The 25139-nt window shown below is 42.0% G+C and overlaps 2 protein-coding genes and 1 long non-coding RNA gene across 6 annotated transcripts in view; 1 reads left to right on the top strand and 2 right to left on the bottom strand.

The window, feature by feature from the left end:
• LOC135551994 (terminal nucleotidyltransferase 4A-like) overlaps positions 1-18591 on the bottom strand; it is a 31845-nt gene extending 13254 nt beyond the window's left edge. For 3 of the 4 annotated variants that reach the window (XR_010457398.1, XM_064983330.1, XM_064983329.1), the window contains exons 1-10: positions 17583-18590; positions 12580-12703; positions 12415-12461; positions 12188-12308; positions 3991-4098; positions 2913-3041; positions 2556-2769; positions 521-647; positions 224-327; positions 1-29 (exon numbers count right to left, since the gene is read on the bottom strand). The exon at positions 1-29 is cut by the window's left edge and continues 135 nt beyond it. Coding sequence is in view for 3 of the 4 variants with exons in the window: in XM_064983330.1 (XP_064839402.1) it covers positions 1-29; positions 224-327; positions 521-647; positions 2556-2769; positions 2913-3041; positions 3991-4098; positions 12188-12308; positions 12415-12461; positions 12580-12703; positions 17583-18355 (1776 nt within the window). In the remaining variant the exon portion in view is untranslated. Of the gene's footprint in view, positions 30-223; positions 328-520; positions 648-2555; positions 2770-2912; positions 3042-3990; positions 4099-12187; positions 12309-12414; positions 12462-12579; positions 12704-17582 lie in introns of all 4 variants that reach the window. The other variant, XM_064983328.1, reaches the window with a different exon arrangement.
• LOC135551998 (uncharacterized) lies at positions 17530-20670 on the top strand. Its single transcript, XR_010457399.1, has 2 exons — positions 17530-17725; positions 19617-20670. It is a non-coding gene; the product is annotated as an uncharacterized LOC135551998 (long non-coding RNA).
• srd5a1 (steroid-5-alpha-reductase, alpha polypeptide 1 (3-oxo-5 alpha-steroid delta 4-dehydrogenase alpha 1)) lies at positions 20006-24750 on the bottom strand. The gene is made up of 5 exons (XM_064983332.1): positions 24278-24750; positions 23800-23966; positions 23487-23588; positions 21095-21245; positions 20006-20981 (listed from the first exon to the last, which is right to left on the bottom strand). The coding sequence occupies exons 1-5, from the start codon at positions 24586-24588 to the stop codon at positions 20915-20917; spliced, it is 798 nt and encodes a 265-aa protein (XP_064839404.1). The 5' UTR covers positions 24589-24750; the 3' UTR covers positions 20006-20914.
• Positions 24751-25139: the final 389 nt, after the last annotated feature.

The raw sequence follows: 25139 nt of genomic DNA on the forward strand, positions 1-25139 counted from the left end.
CCGTGCCGGGTCCTGCTCCAGGACAGAACCTAAAGAGAGAAACAGGTTATTATACACAGCAACACACACTTCCCAAACTGCCATACGAGACAACAAAAGGTTACCCTTGCACACACAGGTCAATATACACACACAAAACCTGCCATAAAAGACAGTCAAGACTTATTTTACGCAGAGGCTACACACAGGTTATTTTGTACACACACACACACACTTCTCTTACCACGGCTCTCCATGCGGGCGACGTGCCTTCCTCCCCACTTCGTCATGATCCACTCCCTGTAGTCAATCACTTCCTGGGTCACCTTGATTATCCTCCCCAAAGTGCTGCAGGGATAGTGAGAAACAGAAAAGGGCAGGATTTAAAATGTTGCACAGGAGTGGATTAGTTACACTTTCCAACACAACCACCATATTTATTTGACAATCTTTACTTTGATAACTTCTGTACTTATTCATGTACAAACATTTCGAGGCCCGGCTGGACACAGAAGACATTCTGAAAGAGGGGGGAACCAACCTGTCGATGTCCTTATTGGGGTAGGAGCGTGCTAGCGGTGACACGGCGTGACCAAGGACGATGTAAGCGTAGTCAAACACCTGCTTGACTTGCATGGCTCCGTACGAACTCCTGCCAACGTCGTTACCTGGAACACACACGGTTAAAACACCTAAACCGGCCCATACAAACTAAGGCCAACACCATTACCAATGGAAAACACATACATTCGCTCAAACACTGTCCAGCACACCATTACCAATGGAAAACACATGCATTCGCTCAAACACTGTCCAGCACACCATTACCAATGGAAAACACATGCATTCGCTCAAACACTGTCCAGCACACCATTACCAATGGAAAACACATGCATTCGCTCAAACACTGTCCAGCACACCATTACCAATGGAAAACACATGCATTCGCTCAAACACTGTCCAGCACACCATTACCAATGGAAAACACATGCATTCGCTCAAACACTGTCCAGCACACCATTACCAATGGAAAACACATGCATTCGCTCAAACACTGTCCAGCACACCATTACCAATGGAAAACACATGCATTCGCTCAAACACTGTCCAGCACACCATTACCAATGGAAAACACATGCATTCGCTCAAACACTGTCCAGCACACCATTACCAATGGAAAACACATGCATTCGCTCAAACACTGTCCAGCACACCATTACCAATGGAAAACACATGCATTCGCTCAAACACTGTCCAGCACACCATTACCAATGGAAAACACATGCATTCGCTCAAACACTGTCCAGCACACCATTACCAATGGAAAACACATGCATTCGCTCAAACACTGTCCAGCACACCATTACCAATGGAAAACATATGCATTCGCTCAAACACTGTCCAGCACACCATTACCAATGGAAAACACATGCATTCGCTCAAACACTGTCCAGCACACCATTACCAATGGAAAACACATGCATTCGCTCAAACACTGTCCAGCACACCATTACCAATGGAAAACACATGCATTCGCTCAAACACTGTCCAGCACACCATTACCAATGGAAAACACATGCATTCGCTCAAACACTGTCCAGCACACCATTACCAATGGAAAACACATGCATTCGCTCAAACACTGTCCAGCACACCATTACCAATGGGAAACACATGCATTCGCTCAAACACTGTCCAGCACACCATTACCAATGGAAAACACATGCATTCGCTCAAACACTGTCCAGCACACCATTACCAATGGAAAACACATGCATTCGCTCAAACACTGTCCAGCATACCATTACCAATGGAAAACACATGCATTCGCTCAAACACTGTCCAGCACACCATTACCAATGGAAAACACATGCATTCGCTCAAACACTGTCCAGCACACCATTACCAATGGGAAACACATGCATTCGCTCAAACACTGTCCAGCACACCATTACCAATGGAAAACACATGCATTCGCTCAAACACTGTCCAGCACACCATTACCAATGGAAAACACATACATTCGCTCAAACACTGTCCAGCACACCATTACCAATGGAAAACACATACATTCGCTCAAACACTGTCCAGCACACCATTACCAATGGAAAACACATACATTCGCTCAAACACTGTCCAGCACACCATTACCAATGGAAAACACATGCATTCGCTCAAACACTGTCCAGCACACCATTACCAATGGAAAACACATACATTCGCTCAAACACTGTCCAGCACACCATTACCAATGGAAAACACATACATTCGCTCAAACACTGTCCAGCACACCATCAGATGCACACACACAGTCACACAAACACTGTCCAGCACACTGTCAGATGCGCACACACAGTCACACAAACACTGTCCAGCCCACCATCAGATGCGCACACACAGTCACACAAACACTGTCCAGCACACCGTCACATGCGCACACACAGTCACACAAACACTGTCCAGCACACCGTCAGATGCACACACAGTCACACAAACACTGTCCAGCACACCATCAGATGCACACACAGTCACACAAACACTGTCCAGCACACCATCATGCGCACACACACACACACCTGGCATCAGTGGGTCCTCTATACAGAGCATGGAGGGTCTGTAGCCATTGGTCATAACCTTCGTCATGTCCTCCTTGGCCATGTAGGCCCCTCCGTTCTTGACACGGATGCCCGTCTTCAGGTAGTTAAAATGGCGGCCGTACAGCTCAAAGAACTCAATCAGCAGGATGCCAAGGTTGATGTTGGGGCTACTGGCGTCAATTCTTGGGTGGAGCTGGACGGATGGATAGATAGAGTGAGAGAATACGTAGACATGTTATGACAACATCACAAGTGCCATAACTGTTCTCTGTCATACTAGATTACACAAAGTGTGTGTGTGTGTGTGTGTGTGTGTGTGTGTGTGTGTGTGTGTACCTGGAGGAAGCTAATGACCATCAGGATAAGGCTGTAGGAGCTGATTCCTCCAGTGAACACCTCGTTGAGATCTCTCTGGAGCAGAAATTGCTTCAGCACAAAGATCAGGTAAGGCAGCACGGGATACCTCTGAAGGGGCCCGAGAGAGAAAGGGGGGGAAGGAGGGCGAGAGAGATTAAAAACACTAAGGAGAGAATCGAATCCCTGCTCAATTTACACAGTCATTGAGGAGCAGAGCACATATTAAAAGTGGGAATTATTTCAAATTAGGTGATGAAAAAGTATTTATTTAATGAAAATATGTAACTTCGTATGAGGATCACTACTTGAAATACAATTTGCCTCCTTTTTACAGATTCTCATTTTTAAATGATATTATGCTGATTTTGAGGCTGCGGTTGTCAATGGGACAAAGACTCACGCGTTATGGTTCTGGTGACTTACAGAAGCATGTTGGGTTATGTCATTGAATAAAGGACAAGTCAGAGAAACTCCTTTACTGACAGCATATTGTGGGCCTGTCACCAAATCTTCCCCTCACCCCGAGGGCATAGGCACTACTGCAGAACTGATAAGATTGGCTCGAGAAGTAAAAGCACGGTTCATTTGAGCGGGAAAACCAGACGACACCACTGAACCAATGTGCAGGTGTACATTCTCTGTTCTCGCCCAGTATGGAACATTCCATCTCAAATTTAAAATGCATACAAGTGCCTTCAGACAGTATTCACACCCCTTGACTTTTTCCAGATGTTGTTGTTTTACTGCCTGAATTTAAAATGGATTACATTTAGATTTAATCCACGCACATACAACATCCCATAATGTCACAGTGGGATTATGTTTTTTTTACTAATTAACTCAAAATGAAAAGCTGGAATGTGTTAAGTCAATAAGTATTCAACCCCTTTGTTATGGCCTAATAAGTTCAGGAGTAAACATGTGCTTAAGTTAAAATAAGTTGCATGAACTCACTGAGTGCAATAATAGTGTTTCACATGATTATTGAATTACTACCTCATCTCTGTCTTGGGAAAATGAAGCTAACCTAAAAAAGTACAAATGCTAGTGTTCTCACCTTTGTGTAGTCCTTGATGAAGAGAGCAGCTTTGACTCCCGTCTCCACATTGAAGCTGATGTCCACTTTGACGTCTGTCTCCTGGTCAGTCAGCTTGATGATTGGCACCTGGGAAAAATAAGAGAAACATTGACTTTTCATAAAAATAAACAAAGTTTATTTCACATCCATTTCACTTTCATTCCCGCTCAATTCTCAGATCTAATCCTTAGTTGAATGTATGACAAGTGTGCACTAAGTCTCATCTACTTGTTTATCCTGTTCAATTCTGACTCTCTGGTGTCATTTTCGAAGTGACACAAATTGTAACCTACCCGAATTAGATATAATTTTGAAATCTACATGCAAGTCCTACAAACACATGCTCAGCACTGTTAGAAGGGTAAGTGCAGTGGGATTCTGATATAGCTGTACAGCAACGTCATGACTATTAAAGAGGTGGAGCTGCCTCCACAAGGGGGCAAAAACGGCTTAGCCCCAGCAGTTTAAACTTGTGCCCCCTCAACTTAAGTTTAATGTCCATATATAAAAATAGCAAAAATGGTTAAATGATGATGATGATGATTGAGTGACAGGTTGGCGCAAAATCTGTATTTCTGCTGCACTGCGTCAGTACAATGGACAGAAGGCACCGCAGTGTGTGAAGGGGGATATGGAAAGCCACTGGGGCGGTTAGGTAAGACTCCATTGGGTGGTTGGCTAAATGGATAACACGATACACCTCCGCCTGTAATATTTAATTTATAAGGGTGGGGTCATGTTTACCGTTGAAGCCGCTTCACGCAACTCTGCTTCACTCCCTACCACTACAGAGTTTAGTTAGCTTCTTGGCTAGCTGTAAAAAGTGCTAGTGTTGTTAGCAGTACAGTAGCCCAGAAGGACAGAGGAGAAGAGACTGAGTTTAAAAGACTACTTGGATTCCGTCATTGGTGAAATGTCAGAACGATTCAGCGAACACAACAGCCAAATGGTGGAGGCCCTGTGTGCCTTTGACCTGGAGAGCCATGACTTTCTAGATGTGAAAAGGGTGAAACCACTGCTGGAGCTAAGCAAAACAGATTTGGTGGGAGCAGAGTTAGGTGTTGCTCGCCAGTTGGGCTGAAAAATCACCCGCTCCAGCTCCAATGAGGACCCCACTATACACGGCAATGATTCTCTGGTTCTCTCTCCGCTATGCTGACCGTGCTTACTGCACTGACACGTGGATCTTATTTTCCACTGACAAATGTGTTCAGACAGCACAGAAGAAGCATGCTACATCTGAGGAAAGCTCAACTAATCCAACTGTCATTTGAAGGGGAACGTACAAGAATATTTCAGGGATAATGGAACAATCAATTACATAGGAAGTTCCACAGAGCATCAAGGAGGCTGCAACTCTTCTGAAAAGAAACAATCTTGCTGGTTGGTTTTTATCAAAATCTTGGTGGTAGAGAAAGTGGCCTCATTTCAGCAAAAACCTAGGATATGGAATGGCAAAATGACTACCTTGGCCAACAGCCTAGGTTTTCAACAGCCTCGTTTAGTGTGTAGAGGGCAGTCCATGGTGCTGATAGAGCACAGCGGACAATTCACACCAACCGGTCACTTCTTGGTCAAAAGCACTCAAATGGTCTCGCCAATTGAACGGGTGTTTATTGTGGTACAGCATGATATAAGCGGAAAACTATATAATTCCAATGCAAGAATCCAAATGATGCCCCAGGGTATAGCTACATTACATACAGTTGAAGTCGGAAGTTTACATACACCATAGCCAAATACCTTTAAACTCAGTTTTTCACAATTCCTGACATTTAATCCAAGTAGAAATTCCTTGTCTTAGGTCAGTTAGGATCACCACTTCATTTTAAGAATGTGAAATGTCAGAATAATAGTAGAAAGATAAATTTATTTCAGCTTTTATTTCTTTCATCACATTCCCAGTGGGTCAGAAGTTTACATACACTCAATTAGTATTTGGTAGCGTTGCCTTTAAATTGTTGAACTTGGGTCGAACGTTTCGGGTAGTCTTCCACAAGCTTCCCAAATTCACCCAAGTTGGGTGAATTTTGGCCCATTCCTCCTGACAGAGCTGGTGTAACTGAGTCAGGTTTGTAGGCCTCCTTGCTCACACACACTTTTTCAGTTGTGCCCAAAAATGTTCTATGGGATTGAGGTCAGGGCTTTGTGATGACCACTCCAATACCTTGATTTTGTTGTCCTTAAGACATTTTGCCACAACTTTGGAAGTATGCTTGCGGTCATTGTCCATTTGGAAGACCCATTTGTGACCAAGCTTTAACTTCCTGACTGTTGTCTTGAGATGTTGCTTCAATATATCCACCTAATTTTCATCCCTCAAGATGCCATCTATATTTTAATTTGACCCCCTTTTCGTGGTATCCAATTCTTAGTAATTACTATCTTCTCTCATCGCTACAACTCCCGTACGGGCTCGGGAGAGACGAAGGTCGAAAGCCATGCGTCCCCCGAAACACAACCCAACCAAGCCGCACTGCTTCTTAACACAGCGCGCATCCAACCCAGAAGCCAGCCGCACCAATGTGGCGGAGGAAACACCATGCACCTGGCTACCTTGGTTAGCGTGCACTGCGCCCGGCCCGCAATAGGAGTCGCTGGTGCGCGATGAGACAAGGATATCCCTACCGGCCAAACCTTCCCTGCACTAGACCACTGCGCCACCTGGGAGGCCCATGATGCCATCTATTTTGTGAAGTGCACCAGTCCCTCCTGCAGCAAAGCACCCCCAAAACATGATGCTGCCACCTCTGTGCTTCAGGGTTGGGATGGTGTTCTTCAGCTTGCAAGCCTCCCCCTTTTTCCTCCAAACATAACAATGGTCATTATGGCCAAACTGTTCTATTTATGTTTCATCAAAGCAGAGAACATTTCCCCAAAAAGTATGATCCTTGTCCCCATGTGCAGTTGCAAACCATATGAGTTTTTTATGGCGGTTTTGGAGCAGTGGCTTCTTCCTTGCTGAGCAACCTTTCAGGTTATGTTGATATAGGACTCATTTTCCTGTGGATATAGATACTTTTGTACCCGTTTCCTCCAGAATCTTCACACGGTCCTTTGCTGTTCTGGGATTGATTTGCACTTTTCGCAGCAAAGTACGTTAATCTCTAGGAGACAGAAGGCGTCTCCTTCCTGAGCGGTATGACGGCTGCATGGTCACATGGTGTTTATACTTGCATACTATTGTTTGTACAGATGAATGTGGTACCTTCAGGCGTTTGGAAATTGCTCCCAAGGATGAACCAGACTTGGAGGTCTACAATTTATTTCTGAGGTCTTGGCTAATTTCTTTTGATTTTTCCCATGATGTCAAGCAAAGAGGCACTGAGTTTGAAGGAAGACCTTGAAATACATCCACAGGTACACCTCCAATTGACTCAAATGATATCAATTAGCCTATCAGAAGCTTCTAAAGACATGACATAATTTTCTGGAATTTTCCAAGCTGTTTAAAGGCACAGTCAACTTCGTGTATGTGAACTTCAGACCCACTGGAATTGTGATACAGTGAATTATAAGTGAAATAATCTGTCTGTAAACAACTGTTGGAAAAATGACTTGTGTGATGCACAAAGTAGACGTCCTAACCAACTTGCCAAAACTATGATAACAAGAAATTTGTGGAGTGGTTGAAAAACGAGTTTTAATGACTCAATGTATGTAAACGTCTGACTTGAACTGTATGTTTCCGTATGGAAATAGATTAATTCTATTATGGTTTCAATGGTAGCTTAGTGGTTCTTGTCATTGTAAATGGAAATGTACGTATTAGAAACATGGTTATGGTAGGCTGGCATTGCTTAATTGATTGTGTGGGTCAAATTTGATCCACAAAAGTGGAATGTGTCATATGAAAAACGTGTTGCTGAACTCCATGTTTGAAGCGGGCCTATAGTCCTATTTATTTGGCAAGACAGCTGTGTGTGGCTGCATCTCACTGTAGTAGGATGTTTTGGTTATTTGGATCTCCATTCGCCTTTTATTTACTGCTTTGTTTACTGTTAATGTAACTAGCCTGAATATAGACTGTGTTAAGCCTTTATTGATCTGATATTTTGTTTACTGTTAATGTAACTAGCCTGAATATAGACTGTGTTATGCCTTTATTGATCTGATATTTTGTTTACTCGGTCTACTTGGTACCCGCGTTTCTTTCACATTAATTCGTTCGCATTCGCAGTTGCCAAACTGCTATTCACCACCAAAAAATGTCCAAGCATGAATGAATAACTAGGCTACTACTTAAAGCATTTCATTTCGTTTGCATTATTTTGGGAAGACAGCAGTGTGTATAGGCTGCATTCACATAGGCTGTTTAATATGTTAATTACCCCCATCTACAAAACCTTCAGAAAGGATTCACATCCCTTAACTTTTTTTCACATGTTTAGTGTTACAAAGTGGGATTAAAATGGACTTAAATGGTAATATTTTATTAACGATCTACACAAACTACTCTAACGTCAAAGTGGAAGAAAAATTCTAACATTTGTAAAAAAAAAAAATACAAAAAAAAAATACAGTGCCAGTCAAAGGTTTGGACACACCTCCTCATTCAAGGGTTTTTCTTCATGTTTTACTATTTTCTACATTGTAGAATAATAATGAAGACATCAAAACTACAAAATAACACATAAGGAAACATGTAATAACCCAAAAAGTTTTTAACAAATGAAAATATATTTTATATTCTTCAAAGTAGCCACCTTTGCCTTGATGACAGCTTTGAACACTCTTGGCATTCTCTCAACCAGCTTCACTTGAAATGTTTTTCTACCAGTTTTGAAGGAGTTCCCAAACATCCTGAGGACTTGTTGGCTGCTTTTCTTTCACCTCTGCGGTCCAACTCATCCCAAACCACCTCAATTGGAGGCCAGATCATCTGATGCAGCACTCCCATCACTCTCCTTCTTGGTCAAGTAGCCCTTACACAGCCTGGAGGTGTGTTGGGTCATTGTCCTGTTGAAAAACAAATGATAGTCCCACTAAGCGCAAACCAGATGGGGTGGCGTATCACTGCAGAATGCTGTGGTAGCCATGCTGGTAAAGTGTGTCTTGAATTCTAAATAAATCAACAACAGCTGGCACCAGCAAAGCACCCCCACACCATCACACCTCCTCCATGCTTCACGGTGGGAACCACACATGCGGAGATGTTTACCTCTGCGTCTCACAAAGACATGGCGGTTGGACTCATCAGACCAAACACATCAAATTTGGAGGACAGATTTCCACAGGTCTAATGTCCATTGGGCGTGTTTCTTGGCCCAAGCAAGTCTCTCCTTCTTATTGGGTCCTTTAGTAGTGGTTTCTTTGCAGCAATTCGACTTTGAAGGTCTGAACAGTTAATGTTGAGATGTGTCTGTTACTTGAACACTGTGAAGCATTTATTTGGGCTGCAATTTCTGAGGCCAGTCACTCTAATGAACTTGTCCTCTGCAGCAGAGGTAACTCTGGGTCTTCTTTTCCTATGGTGGTCCTCATTAGAGACAGTTTCATCATAGAGCTGGATGGTTTTTGCGACTGCACTTGAAGAAAGTTCTTGAAATGTTCCGCATTGATTGACCTTCATGTCTTAACGTAATGATGGGCTGTCGTTTCTCTTTGCTTACTTGAGCGGTTCTTGCCGTAATATGGACCTGGTCTTTTACCAAATAGGGCTATCTTCTGTATTCCATCCCTAGACAACCATTTTTCAGGCATTAAGAAGGAAATTAATTCCACAAATTAACTTAAGGCACACCTGTTAATTGAAATGCATTCCAGGTGACTGATGCATGAAGCTGTTTGAGAGAATGCCAAGAGTGGGCAAAGCTTTCATCAAGGCAAAGGGTAGCTACTTTGAAGTATCTCAAATCTAAAATACATTGGTTACTACATGATTCCATACGTGTTATTTCATAGTGAAGATATCAAAACTATTATTCTACAATGTAGAAAATTGTAAAAATAAAGAAAAACCCTGGAATGAGTATGTCCAAACTTTTGACTGGTACTGTATATAAATAAACAGTAACACATCTTTATTTTACAAGTATTTAACCCAGAGTCAATACATGTTAGAATCATCTTTGGCAGCAATTACAGCTGTGAATCTTTCTGGGTAAGTCTTCAAGAGCTTTCAACATCTGGATTGTGCAACATTTGCACATTATTCTTTTTAAAGATTCTTAAAGCTCTGTCAAATTGGTTGTTGATCATTGCTAGACAACCATTTTTCAGGTTTTGCCATAGATTTTCAAGCAGATTTAAGTCAAACTTAACTCTGTCATGGTCTTCTTGGTAAGTAACTCCAGTATGTGTTTGGCCTTGTGTTTTAGGTTATTGTCCTGCTGAAATGTGAATTCATCTCCCAGTGTCTGGTGGAAAGCACACTGAACCAGGTTTTCATCTAGGATTTGTTTAACTCCATTACGTTTATTTTCTATCCTGAACAACTCAGTCCTTAACGATTACAAGCATACCCATAACATGATGCAGCCACCACTATGCTTGAAAATAGAGAGGGTGGTACTCAGTAATCTGTTGCATTGTGTTCAGGACACAAAGGGAATTGCTTTGCCACATTTTCTGCAGTATTATTTCAGTGCCTTGTTGCAAACAAGACGCGTGTTTTGGAATATTTTTTATTCTGTAGAGGCTTCCTTCATTTCACTCTGTCAATTAGGTTAGTAGTTGTTGATCCATCCTCAGTTTTCTCCTATCACAGCCATTAAACTCTAACTGTTTTAAAGTCACCATTGGCCTCATGGTGAAATCCATGAGCGGTTTCCTTCCTACCTGGCAACTGCGTTAAGAAGGACGCCTGTTTCTTTGTAGTGACTGGGTGTATTGATACACCACCCAAAGTGTAATAACTTCACCATGCTCAAAGGGATATTCAATGTCTGCTTTTTTTACCATCTACCAATAGAAGCCCTTGTTTGTGAGACATTGGAAAACCTCCCTGGTCTTTGTGTCTGAATCTGGGTTTGAAATTCACTGCTTGTCTGAGGGACTTTACACACACCTTACAGTATGTGTGGGGTACAGAGATGTGGTAGTCATTCAAAAAGAAAGTTAAACCCTATTATTATACACAGAGTAAATCCATGCAACTTATTATGCGACTTGTTAAGCACATTTTTACTCTTAAAACTTATTTAGGCTTGCTATAACAAAAGGGTTGAACACTTATTGACTGAAGACATTTCAACTTTTCATTTAATTAATTTGTTTAAAAAAATAATCCTAAAACAAACTTACACTTTGATATGAGAGTTATTGGGTGTAGGACAGTGACAAAAAAATTGTACAAAAGTGTCCCTTAGTTGGGGAATAAGATATTTGAATGTCTTGGTTTGAAATAAAATAACCAATTACCATTCCAAAAGGACACAGCCATTTTAAAAGCGCAGGGCTTGTGGAAGGTGCCATGCTTAAATTTTTCATCTTACAGGAATGATATACATAACACTGAAGTTGTAATCTTTTTACTGATATAATCAGATCTCATGTCTGATTTCCAGTTCGACCACTAGAAGATCACATGTGACTTTGGAACACGAAAAATAGATGCGTCCGGTTTGATCAGGTTTGGGTAGTACCTCACTGTGCAAAAATGGCTGAACGGATTTTGAAGCCTGACATCTTAAAATGACCCTACTGATCGGGACTTTCTAGCTATCAAGTATTTTCTTTAAATAACACAGACAGCCAAGGAAAAGTCAAACTACTTTTCCCACTGGAAACGGGTGAGCTTGATCAACGGTGAATATGGAGGATGCATTCCAGGTAATGTTATATTATATGTGGATGGTAAAGAAATGCATTGCATTATGAGGACCACCAGGGTGTACCCTTTCCATGCATACATTTTTTCCCCACTTTTTGTCAATTCACCCAAATTATATATCACTATGAATATGACCTTTGCGCATGATTTATGGCCTGTAGGGTGGACGGTAGTGGGGGCATTCTTATGACATCACCAGCAGTGAGATTTGAGATCGATTTCCAAAATGAGAAGTGCTGTAGTTTTCGAATGATAGGTCACTTTCTATTTTCTGAATGAAATTGACTGAATGGGTACAGAGACCAAAACACTCAAGAGTTTAACAGGTTATCAGTTTGAACAGCATTGAAGCTATCCCAACAGATTGTGTAAGCATTCTTTCAAAACACAGCACCAACTCACTGTAGCTTTGTCCAGCACTTTGATGGAGAATGGTTCCGCCACGTTGTGTTTCCGGAGGGCCTGTTCCAATTGCTGCAAAGGAGGGCGTTCCCACTTGCCAAACACCACCAGGTCTATGTCACTATGGCAACAGAGAAAGATGGTGGTAGGTCAACTGGTGGCCAAGCACCTGGAGCAAATTCTGAGAACAAGATTCAACACAGTACACAACAAGACTGCTCTCTTACCTTGTGGGTAGGTAGAGTCCAGTGCTGAAGCTGCCAAATATCTGCACCTGGAGAGAGAGAGAGAGTTAGAAAAAAGAAAAAAAAAAAAACTTTATTGTACCAATATTTGTAGACTAATGGCCAAAATGTGCTGATTCAACGCCCAGCTCTGGTGTGTGTCCTCACGTCAGCAGTAGGCCACAGTGCCTTGATGACCGTCTCGATTCTGTTGACCACCTCCTTCCTCATAGAAGCCTCCTCGGGTTGGGGAGACATGAAGTTGTAGAAGTCTACCACCTCCTCATGGAGACTGGGGAGGGACAGGGGAACAGGGAGAGGAGAGGGTTAACAACAAGCACACAGTTGCACACCTGATAATAAACCAATCAAATAATAGGTTGATTTACATGTTCTGTTTCATGAATTTGAAGGTCATCAGGTCGGGCCTACTGCCGGCATCTTCTCGAAAAACGTTTTTTTTTTTTATCCAAGGCCTATGTTGATAGTAATAAAAAATGGGACATCTATAGAGCTTTTCCTGGACCCAAAGTCGCTTGATTTTTATTTTTATTCAACATTTATTTAACTAGGCAAGTCAGAACAATAAGAACAAATTCTTATTTACAATGACTGCCTTGTTCAGGAGCAGAACGACAGATTTTTACCTTGTCAGCTCGGAGATTTGATCTAGCAACCTTTTGGTTACAATGCTCTAACCACTAGGCTACCTGCTGCCCAGGTTTTCAAATAAGTTCAACATCCCAGATATCCCTTAAAACTGTGTGGTAGTAGTGGAGAAGCCATCTTAGAAATTTTTTATATGTCCCACCATAAGTAATCCACATCCCCTGGGATGAACTGTAGTAGTACTGGTCAGCAAAACCCTACAGCAATTTATTCACGAGGAAAAGGCCTAAACGCTATGCTATGATTTTAGACTGAAACACCGAGCAGAGAGACTGTTACTAACACTTACTAGGACCCTGGTGGTGCCGTTAGAGACGGCATCTTCGCTTCTTGTCCTTAGGAAACTGTGCAGTATTTATTTTTTATGTATTATTTATTACATTGTTAGCCCAGAAAACCTTAAGGGGAAGAACTACTGGATATCAGAGAGACGTCAACTTACCAGCACTATGACCAAAAATCAGACTTTCCCAAAGCGGATCCTTTGTCTGAACCTCCCAGGGCAGTTGAACTGATTCCAGAGGCCGACCCAAAACAACGACGCCGGAGGAGAGGGTGCCAGAGCGGTCTTCTAGTGATGCTTCGGATGCGCACACACCACCCACCGCTCCCGAGTATATTACTTGCTAATGTCCAGTCCCTAGTTAATAAAGTCGACAAAATCTGGACAAGAGTTGCTTTCCAAAGAGATGTCCGGGATTGTAACATACTCTGTTTCACGGAGACATGGTTAGCTGGGGACATGCTGTTGGAGTCCATACAGCCAACGGGACCTTTAGTACATCGCATCGACAGGAATAAACATCTCTCTGGTAAGAAGAAGGGCTGGGGTTTATGTTTTATGATTCACGTCTCATGGTGTAATTGTAACAACATACAGGAACTCAAGTCCTTTTGTTCACCTGACCTAGAATTCCTCAGTCAAATGCTGACCGTATTATCGACCCAAGAGAACTCTCCTCGGTTATCATCACAGCCGTGTATATCCCCCAACAAGCGGATACCAAGACGACCATCAAGGAACTTCAGTGGACTCCATGCAAACCATATATCCTGAGTAGAGGTTGACTGATTAATCAGAATGGCCGATTAATTAGGGCAGATTTCAAGTTTACATAACAATCGGAAATCTGTATTTTTGGGCGGCGATTTTTTTTATACCTTTATTTAACTAGGCAAGTCAGTTAAGAACACATTCTTAATGACTGCCTAGGAACGGTGGGTTAACTGCCTTGTTCAGGTGCAGAACAACAGATTTTCACGTTGTCAGCTCGGGGGATCCAATCTTGCAACCGTACAGTTAACTCGTCCAACGCAATAACGACCTGCCTCTCTCTCGTTGCACCCCACAAGGAGACTGCCTGTTATGTGAATGCAGTAAGCCAAGATAAGTTGCTAGCTAGCATTAAACGTATCTTATAAAAAACAATCAATCATATAATCACTAGTTAACTACACATGGTTGATGATATTACTAGATATTATCTAGTGTGTCCTGCGTTGCAAAAATCTGACTGAGTGGTGGTAGGCAGAAGCAGGTGCATAAACATTCATTCAAACAGCACTTTTGTGCATTTTTCCAGCAGCTCTTCGTTGTGCGTCAAGCACTGCGCTGTTTATGACTTCAAGCCTATCAACTCCCGAGATGAGGCTCGTGTAACCGAAGTGAAATGGCTAGCTAGTTAGCGTGCGCTAATTGTCGTTGTGTTGCTGGTTCGAGCCCAGGGAAGAGTGAGAAGAGGGACGGAAGCTATACTGTTACACTGACAATACTAAAGTGCCTATAAGAACATCCAATAGTCAAAGGTTAATGAAATACAAATGGTATAGAGGGAAATAGAAAATGCATATAATACGCTGTACTGCAGCGCCAGCTGTGCCACCAGAGACTCTGGGTTCGCGCCCAGGCTCTGTTGTAACCGGCCGCGACCAGAGGGTTTGGCCGTTAGGGATATCCTTGTCTCATCGCGCACCAGCGACTCCTGTGGCAGGCCAGTCTCGGTGCGCGCTAACCAAGGTTGCCAGGTGCACGCTGTTTCCTCCGACACATTGGTGCGGCTGGCTTCCGGGTTGGATGCGCGCTGTGTTAAGAAGCAGTGAGGCTTGGTTGGGTTGTGTAGAGATGAGACAAGATAGTAGCTACTAAACAATTGGATACCACGAAATTGAGGAGAAAAAGGGGTAAAATTCAATTTTAAAAAATAAATAAAAAATTATTGTCTGTGAGTATAACAGAACTGATATTGCAGGCGAAAACCTGAGGAAAATCAAACCAGGAATTGGCTTTATTATTTTGAAAGCTCCATGTTCCATAGCCTGCCTTCGCTAAATTTAAAGGGATATCACCCAGATTCTCTTTCCTATTGCTTCCTCAAGGTGTCAACAGTCTTTAGACATAGTTTCAGGCTTTTATTTTGAAAAATGAGTGAGAAAGATAACATCGCGTCAGTGGATAGCTGGGTGTTGCATGAGTTTTGCTTGCGCAACAAAGTGGGGCAGCCATTGTCTCTCCCTCTCCTACTGAAAAAGAGACCGTGCCGGTTGATATATTATCGATTATATATTTCAAAAACGACCTAAGGATTGATTATAAAAAACGTTTGACATGTTTCTGTGGACATTACAGATACTATTTGGAATTTTCTTCTGCGTTGTCGTGACCGCTCGAGCCTGTGGATTTCTGAACATAACGAGCTAAACAAACGGAGGTATTTTGGATGTAAAAAATAATATTTTTGGAACAAAAGGAACATTTACTGTGTAACTGGGAGTCTCATGAGTGAAAATATCCGAAGATCAAAGGTAAGCGATTAATTTTATTGCTTTTCTGATTTGTGACCAAGCTACTTTGATGCTAGGTGTTCATAATGTTTTGTCTAGTGATCGATACACTTACACAAACGCTTGGATTGCTTTTGCTGTAAAGCATATTTTCAGAATCTGACACCACAGGTGGATTAACAAAAAGCTAAGCTGTGTTTTGCTATATTGCACTTGTGATTTCATGAATATACATTTTTTTTGGTCATTTAAAAAAAATGTGGCGCTCTGTAATTCAGCGGTTTTTGATAAAAATGATTCCACCAACGGGATGGGTTGCGTCAAGAAGTTAAAACAGTGTCCAAAGAAGGGCCAGATGTATACAGAATGGTGTCGTCTTCATAGAGGTGGATCAAAGAATCCCCCGCAGCAAGAGCGACATCATTGACATATAGAGAAAAGAGTTGGCCCTAGCTTTGAACCCTGTGGCACCCCCATAGAGACTTCCAGAGGTCCGGACAACAGGCCCCCCGATTTGACACACTGAACTCTGTAAAGTAGTTAGTGAACCAGGCGAAGCAGTCATTAGAGAGACCAAGGCTGTGGATTCTGCCAACAAGAATACAGTGATTGACAGAGTCGAAAGCCTTTGGCCTGGTTGATGAAGACGGCTGCACAGTACAGTCTTTTATCGATGGCGGTTATGACATTGTTCAGGACCTTGAACATGGCTGAGGTGCACCCGTTTACAGTTCGGAAACCTGGTTGCATAGCGGAGAAGGTACAGCCTGTTTTAGAGAAATGTAATCATTGAATATTGTAAGAACTTTCATTGTCTGCTTATATGCCCCTGTTATTTATCCTACGGTTCTGACTTGGTGTACAGGAAGAACGGCCCAAGCTCTGAATTCTGTTGCTGTACATTTCAAAGGTGCTAAAGAAATAGTTATATTGACTGTCTGTCCTCGCTTAGTTTGTACATCTCAATTGTCATTAGAAACCACATTTGTTTAAGCAAGTCAGCCATATCAGCTATGTTTTTTATAGGCAGTAAATGAGAAGGAATTAACTGTTTCACTGCCAGACAAGGCTCCGCTGATAGCCAGGTGTAGCAGTGGTAAGATGTTGGGATAGCTTTATATATGCCCTAACAGTTTGTGGCCACCGTGTGCACTTAACTAATAGGAATAGGAAACCATGACAGCTAGCTGTCGCGGTTAACATTAGCAAGTTAGCCAAAGAGTATAACTAACTCAAGATAAACTAGAGCCTGTTTCCAATGGTCGCAGATTAATCAGTGGACAGAACAAGCACGAGCAAGCGAGGTTCTATTGGCGCGTTCCAGTATAGGAAAAATTGCATATTTCCATTAAGGAACGCCTACTCTGTGAAACGCGTGTGTGCAATAACTCAATTCGCCCTTGCACTTCTAAACAAATATTTTTTCCCCTCACTTTGGTAAAAGGTAAAGTCTTCAAAGCCTAATCCACTCAGCTACAAATTATAGTTATGGATACAGAACTGTATGGAAATAAAATATTTAATCGGCCAAAATTCATATTGCTCAATCTTCTCCCACAGCCGGCCAATGGGCTTCCTCTCATCACCATATTTGGTAGTGAATGAAAGGCCAACCGGATGTTACATTTATACATCCGGTGAAATATCTGTCTCATTGTTCTGTATGTGTGTTGGCGTCAAACAATCCCAGTGGGGCAATGACCCCTATCAAAAATACTCACCCATCAACACCGGGGCTGTATTTCCTCGTCTTCCAAGGAGTTCCAGTCCCCGAGCTAACATGGTTGTCATTAGTCCAGTTAGAAAGCAAGTAATTAATCCCATAGGTGCTCGCCTTGTTGTCACTTTTCCTTCGGCCTGGATGGTGAGTGTGGTTATTTAAGAGTGATGGTGGGTGACGCTTCACACAATTATGTTGGAAATTGTACTGGGGGTGATCCTGATGATGCCTTTGATGGTGGTGGAATTGGTTGACATTATTATGCATGCTTTCGCTGAAGCTAAAAAACAGATTGGCACATCCAGGGCTTTTATTACTATTTCCCGTTACATTGCCACCGCAAGTCCTTCCCAACGAGCAGTTCGAAGATGGACTGTCCGTTCCAGATTCCGTCTTTTGGGGCATTCCACTGTCTCCCAACAAATCTGTCGTTACACTGTTACCGTTCGCGTTGGACGGGGTCAATATGTTCTGTACGTTGCCTTTGGGTAACGTTGACCCGAAGGAGGAAAATGAAGTGCCGTGATTAGTAGTACGGTTTGAAATACAGTGATGGCTGCTGCTCAGACTAGCAGTGGTGTTAATGCCATTGCTCGATGTCGCAACATTTTTATAAACGTCCGACGCTGGATAATTCACACACAAGTTGTGGTTCTGATTATTATGATGTTGACCGGAGGTCGCTCGTACCTGAGAAATCTCCCAGATTCGCATCCATGATGCGTTCGCAGGTCCTTTCTGCTCGGGCTGATTCCAAGCCACCCTCGGATCCATTCAACTTTTTTTCGGAACCCCCTTCAAGCAAATCAATGTGCCCGTTAAAAATACACTACTGCACTGACTAAAGAAATGTGGTAATAACCCGTGTTACAAAGACAGAGAGAAATGGTAACGCCAAATGAAGACCATTAGAAGACCGGTCCTTTTCAAACAGCTAGCTGAAAATCGCTAGCAGGAGTCTACGGTGATTCAATATGGCGTATTCTCTTCAAACCGAAGCGCCGTGCGCATGTCTGTAGGATTTTAAACGATCGGTTTGAACACACCCCGGTCGTCCCTAGTTACCACAGCCACAAAGTCATAAACCCTCGCCTATTTCTACAATTTATCTTCTTAAAATCAGATTTTAAACCTAACCTTAACCACACTGCTAACATTATGCCTAACCTTGTTAAGACCAAAAAACGTATTTAATTAAAAAAAAATTTTTTTTTAGATATAGCCAATTTTTGCTTTGTAGCTGTGGTAACGACACACACCTCGCTCTCAGCTGCCACACAATTTGACTAATTTCAAATCACCCAATACTGTTCAAAGTAAATATTTGAATAATTTTTGACCATGTTTATACAGCAAAATATGTATTATGAATAATTCAATAACAACACCCAGTATCATAACAGGAGTAGACTGCTAAGATAAAGTTAATTTGAAATAAGTAATCAGTCAACATGGTAATGAGAAATTTGAATAACCCTGGCAAAATGTTGGACAGCCTTTGTGCATACAGATTGGCAATATAAAATACATTTAATTGATTACATTAAGAAACAGGTTGTTTCATTTGGAGCATCCCTCTTATATCAGAAAATACTTATGTTAAAATGACTTCCTTGTAGAGGTGAAAAAAAATAAGAAAAAAAAGAGAATGTATTACCACAAGCTGGGTGACTTTTTAATGTCATCTCTCCCTGAATGACCCTGGTAAGCTAAGGAGCTCAACAACCCATTTTACTGCTTGCTAACAGCTCAGTTCAGTGCGAGTCAAAATGCAATGCTGTCCTAAGACCACAAGGAATTCACAAGGTGAGCTCTTACCTCAGACAAATATGTGGCTTGGGGCAATGGGTGTAATAGTTTGACTCTTGAGAACACTACACACACAGAGAGAGATGGAGTCCACAGTGCAGTTCAGCATTTCCAATTATGTTACTCATTTTGATTCCATTCATGACAAATCATTGAAATGAATCCAATGTTTCAGTAAAAAAAAAAAATTGCTGCCCAGTTAAAAATATACTATCCTCACTTACAGGATTGATACTTTAAACTACATGTGAAGACAGAAGGCTGGGAAGGAGACGGGGGACACGTAACTAGAGGTGTTCGTCATTACACACGCAAAGAGAGAGAGCGATTCCAGACACCATTTGCAGTCAACCCTACACACAGCCATCTTCCAGCCCATTAAACTCTGTAATGGAATGAGGCAAGCTGGAGCCTACTGGCAGCACCTTCTGTACTGTGTGTGCGCTCTTTGCATAATGTCTGCTTCCCTCCCTGCTCACGTGCTGCATGTGACAGAGCCAAGGAAAACCCCCAGAGCAAGAATGTCAGGTTGAGTATTGCTCACTCCCTCACTAGCCCACTCTCTCTCCCTCCATCACTATCTTTTCACTCTCCCTTTCTTTTGGTCTCTCTCTATGGCAGCAACAAGCTCTGGGTGATAAACTAATCCAGTGGCCTTACTGACTGAATGGAGCATTTCTCTCATTTGTATCTAGTTCACAACCCCATTTTCAGCCCTAAGGCTGTGGTCGCCTCACGAAGTGTGTGTGCAGTGAAGGGTTGGTTCATCCTCAGTGCTGCTAGCACTACAAATCATAGGGGAAGACTACAACACTGCTCACGACAGATTCCTCTGACACACACGTGAGTGCACGAATATACAAAGAGCTAGTTTCTTCCACAAGCAGTGAAATCTGTCTGTGTGCATTCCTATGTGTTGACAGGAAGTTAATTCTCAGTCCTTCTAGCACTGGGTTGTCTCACCAGGGAAACTAGAGCTCTACTGACAGATTGTGTTTTGATGGTTGGCTCATTCTCAAACACTGCTGCAGGGAGTTAGGGGAAGGGTAGAGGTTAGGGGATGTGTTGAAATGGAGCTGAACCTTTGTAAGATGGATTGGTTCTGTTGGTTGGTCCGCTGTGAAAGTATCGTAAAAGTAATAGTCGCCACATTCTATAGTAAATCTCATTGCGGGACATAACCAAGTTGGTGAGAGCTGAGGTGCAACCATGTGAAAAATATATCCAGCCACTCTTGGAGGATTTTTTTTTTCTCAATAAAATAAATTGCCTCAACTTGACATTGTAGCCTCCATCAGGGCATGTTTCATAATCTTGTCATTGGTGTTGTGGTTTCTGGAGCTCTTCATATCCTCCCAGTGAATAGAATTGTCAGTACTCATTGTGTTCATCCTTGTATGTATTCTCTTGAGGTAAACCCAAACAAACAAGCAATAACAAACCTAACCAGACCCCAGATGATGTAGCATAGGGTCACAGCTCGTTGCGTTGGGCTGTTGGAGGTTGGATCATTGTAGTGAATCATTATAATACAAATGGTATCAATGCCTTCCTGGATTTGGGGTAGTCTTCGAATTTCTGAAGGTACCACCTAGAGAGAAGGAAAGACAGGAGGACATGAATTCACTATTATAGTATTACAAGTGTTAAAGGTGTAGTTCACCCCAAACAGTGTGTGTGTGTGTGTGTGTGTGTCCTTCCTACCTGTGGTGAGCGAAGGCTCTGCTGGCAAGAACAATGAGAGTGAAGATGGCGAAGGATGCACTGTGGACAGAATGAGCCGCCAGGGAAAATCCCGCCCACTCTGTTATCTCACCAAAGAAGTTTGCTCCAGACACATATTCAAACAGCCCACCTACAGGAGAGAACATAAGACAGGGTACAACCAGTGATGTACAGTATATAAACCCTGGATTGCTGATGCTATGTATTGACCAGTGAAAGGCTTTGAAGCCACCGGTCAACCATATTGGCACTGCCCGGAAGAATGAATGGCACCCCCTATCAGTCATCGAGTGTATATATAAATATTTTAACATAACAGTCATGACAGCAATGTGATTAACCAGGCCCGTGTCGCATGTTTATCACCTGCGCCAGTCAATATTCCATTGATCCAAGGTCTGGGTTTTAGTCTTAGCAGACATGCTTATCCAGACCGACTTACAGTAGTGGGTACATACATTTTTGTACTGAGCAGCCAACAAGTGCTCAGCACACGGAAACTCCTTCAAAACTTTTGGAAAAGCATTCCAGGTGAAGCTGGTTGAGAGAATGCCAAGAGTGTGCAAAGCTGTCAAAGGCAAAGGGTGGCTACTTTGAATAATCTAAAATATATTTTCATTTGTTTAACACCTGTTTATTTTTACAATGTAGAAAATAGTACAACCTTGACTGGTACTGTGTGTATATACTATCCCCCCCCCCAATACGAATGTTTAGTGGTGAGCACCAATATCGATAATTAATGTAATACTGATATGAGCATGGCATATCGTGATATGGGTTTATCCTTGCTTTTAACCTACACTATTGTGTAAAAGTAAATTCATGACTGTTCCTGCAGTCACAGAACATCTACTTAGCATACTTAACAGCCTGCTGATGGGCCATCAACAGGCTTCCATTGTTTTCAAGCTAGGTTAGGCTCCCAGAACATTCACACCTGGCCCATGGGAAATCAGGAAATGCTTTGAAGTTCAGATAACCCTTGGAAGAGAAGTCCACACAGTTGCAATGCTATTCATTCAGACAGATGTGTTTGATAAAATGCAACTGATTTCAATATAAATTTTTCATTTCTGTGCCAATCACAATTTTATTTTTTATCTTGGTCCCAGATGTTTGTGCTGTCTTGCCAATGTCTATGATCATTCACTGGCTTGTCAGTACAAAAAAGTACAAATGTATGCACACACTATTGTAAGACGCCCTGTACAAGAGCGTCTGCTAAATAACTAAAATGTAATGTCAAGGAGTCTGTTATAGAGTACAACCAGGTCTGGGACCAGGTTATAGCCATTGTACTATGATCGTGAGCTCTATCAAGATCTATCCACCTCGGCTGCAATACAGAAAACCCACTTCTGATACAATTCCACACACTTGATTATTTTCATCAAGACCATTCAAATTGTCATTGTGGTTGGATAATTGGAGAAAGAGATCCCTAATATGATTTTATAAACTGCCGTTAAGTAAAGCATTCAATAGAGGCATTATTACAAAAGGAAGCAAAACACTAAGACATGTTAAATCTACCCATTCCAATTTCTTCAGGTCAGTTTCCGGTGAAACTGTAGCATTGTATTTCAGATCCTTTCTCACAGTCTCACTGGCTTCAAACCACTTCTAAGTCACTGAAGGTTGATCTCAATTTTTAGTGTTAAGGTCATAGACTGAAATACGGCAGCATAAAAAATGATTCATAAACAAGGCATTAAAGACCATAGATGGCTTCAGTCCTCCCCCCTGCTTGAACACAGACTGTGTACAGCCACTGCCTTCACCACCACTCTTCTAAAACATCATGTTTCTCTGGATTCCAGGAGTGCCTGCAGGGCGGCAGGTAGCCTAACGGTTAAAAACGTAGGGCCAGTAACTGAAGGTCATTGGTTCTAATTGGTGAAAAAAAGTCTGTGCCCTTGAGCAAGGCACTTAAATAACTAAAATGTAAGAATGTTTCATACGGTGTGACTAGACTTGCTACATTCTTCTGTCGCTACCGTAAAAAGCTTTATTTCTACAATGCTTTAGGGTGGACAGGTTTCAACTGGTTCATCAGTGATGGTTTCAACCCTCTCTGGTGTGTCATAGTGACACTACTCTCTGCTCTGTAACCCTGGATTTAAAATAGAATGCTGGATCCACCCTCTGGAAAGAGTGAACTCCCTATTTTAAGCAACACTGAACATCAGTGTGCTACTATGGATGTAGCTAGCATAGACACATTTCACAGCCATTATTTACAATGTGTTCAGCTGGCCGTGAGAGAACTGATGTGAAAATGTTACAGCATGCTGTCCAAAACGGTCATGGCGTCTGGTCAGGGGAAAACCTGTCTCTCTATATCACTCTCTGGTAGCAGGTATCTTACCTGTTGGTATCTTGTAGCTGATCTCTCCAGGCTTCCGTAGGTTCCTCAGGATGTGGTCTGAGTGAACGTTCACCAACCAACCCACCAACCATAGCGCAGAGCCTGAAAATCAACCAATGGGGAAGCTGATTTATAATGAGGTGAAAATGAGGAAATGTAAGGTATTTGTTTTGGATAGCATGGTGTGGATAACTCTAGAACGAGAAGAAATTCATGGAACATATTGAAATAGACAACTGTGTAATTTGTGAATGTGTGGTTTATGCATTAATACAGACCCTATGCTGTATGTCATGTCAGCCATGTCTCTTACCTGTGATAAAGCAAGGGCTGGTAACCCAATCAGCAGAGTACTCTGCATAGTGGCTCAGGTATCTAACCTGCATGTAGCCATTATAGATGCAGAACACAAAGGCCAAGGCGAATGATGCAAATGGTGTAGATTTCCCTCCACGAATTAAAAATGGATAGATGAGAGCTCTAGAAGAATATAAATAGAACTGATGAATAATAATTTCCCCACCAGTTGTCTAGGATGCATGTGTCTCGTGGCTGGCAATACACTGCATTTCAGTTACAACGTTGGCACATCATTTAGCAATGTGTTATTACAATTGAGAAATCAATTGCATATGAGGGGGTACTCTGGGCAGAGCAAAATGTACTTGGTTGTACAGTAACCAAAAAACGTTTGAGAACCACTGACCTAGAAGATATGACAGTTATTACTTTGTATGCATGTGAAGTACAGTGTTACTTTGTCAAACGATCTTCGAACCATTGGGTCTTACCTTTGCACATAGTGGCAGAAGTACATGACCAGCAGTAACTGATTGGGAAGATAAGTGGTTTTCGCCGCAGAAGTCCACAGCACAAGGCACAGTGGCACCAGAAAAGCAGGTAGTTCCTGCACGAACCAGGCGAATTTGACGTTGACGGGGAATCCATATCTGCTTGTTGCGTATCTGCCATAGGGGACATTCTCAAATAGTAATGTTATGAAGGTACAAGCAGCCATGAAAATCATGAAGTATGCCAGGCAGTCCAAAACATACAACTCTTCTGTCTCGGAGGCGAAAAGCTTTGAAAGAATACTGTCCATATTTACCAGATAAGCTGCAAATAGTGTAAGAAATTAAAATTGTATTCAAAACAATGTAAATAAAATGAATGTATGTATCCAAGGCAATAATGAACACATGTCACTTGCACAAGTCTGCGTACTGCGATCATCTCACTGGTCTGCTCAGTTCCATGGTCCAATCATAAGGATAAATAAAGGAGCCTGACTCCTAATAAACCAATCGAGTCACTTTGTTTTGCATCGTCATTATCTAGCCAATTGAAAATGGATACAATGTTATTCAACGACAAGGTGTGTTCAGGAGAAACCACTACACTGGTAAAAATATTAAATTATAGTAATTTTAGATGAATTCCATTACATATTTATGCAAATTGCTGTTTAAAAAAATAAAAATAAAGTATATAACCATTGCCCCTGATTTCCTTAACTGGCGTGGAATAAGCCACGGGCTATATCGTTGATCAGACATTGTTTGGAGGAAGGGGCATTAGTGCACACACAAAAAAACGTATCATTTATCACTGTCTGACTAGCTCCAAAACGAAAACATATTTGAGTGTGTTTTT

Source organism: Oncorhynchus masou, chromosome 13, assembly GCF_036934945.1.
Source record: "Oncorhynchus masou masou isolate Uvic2021 chromosome 13, UVic_Omas_1.1, whole genome shotgun sequence".
In the NCBI taxonomy this organism is placed as follows: Eukaryota; Metazoa; Chordata; class Actinopteri; order Salmoniformes; family Salmonidae; genus Oncorhynchus; species Oncorhynchus masou.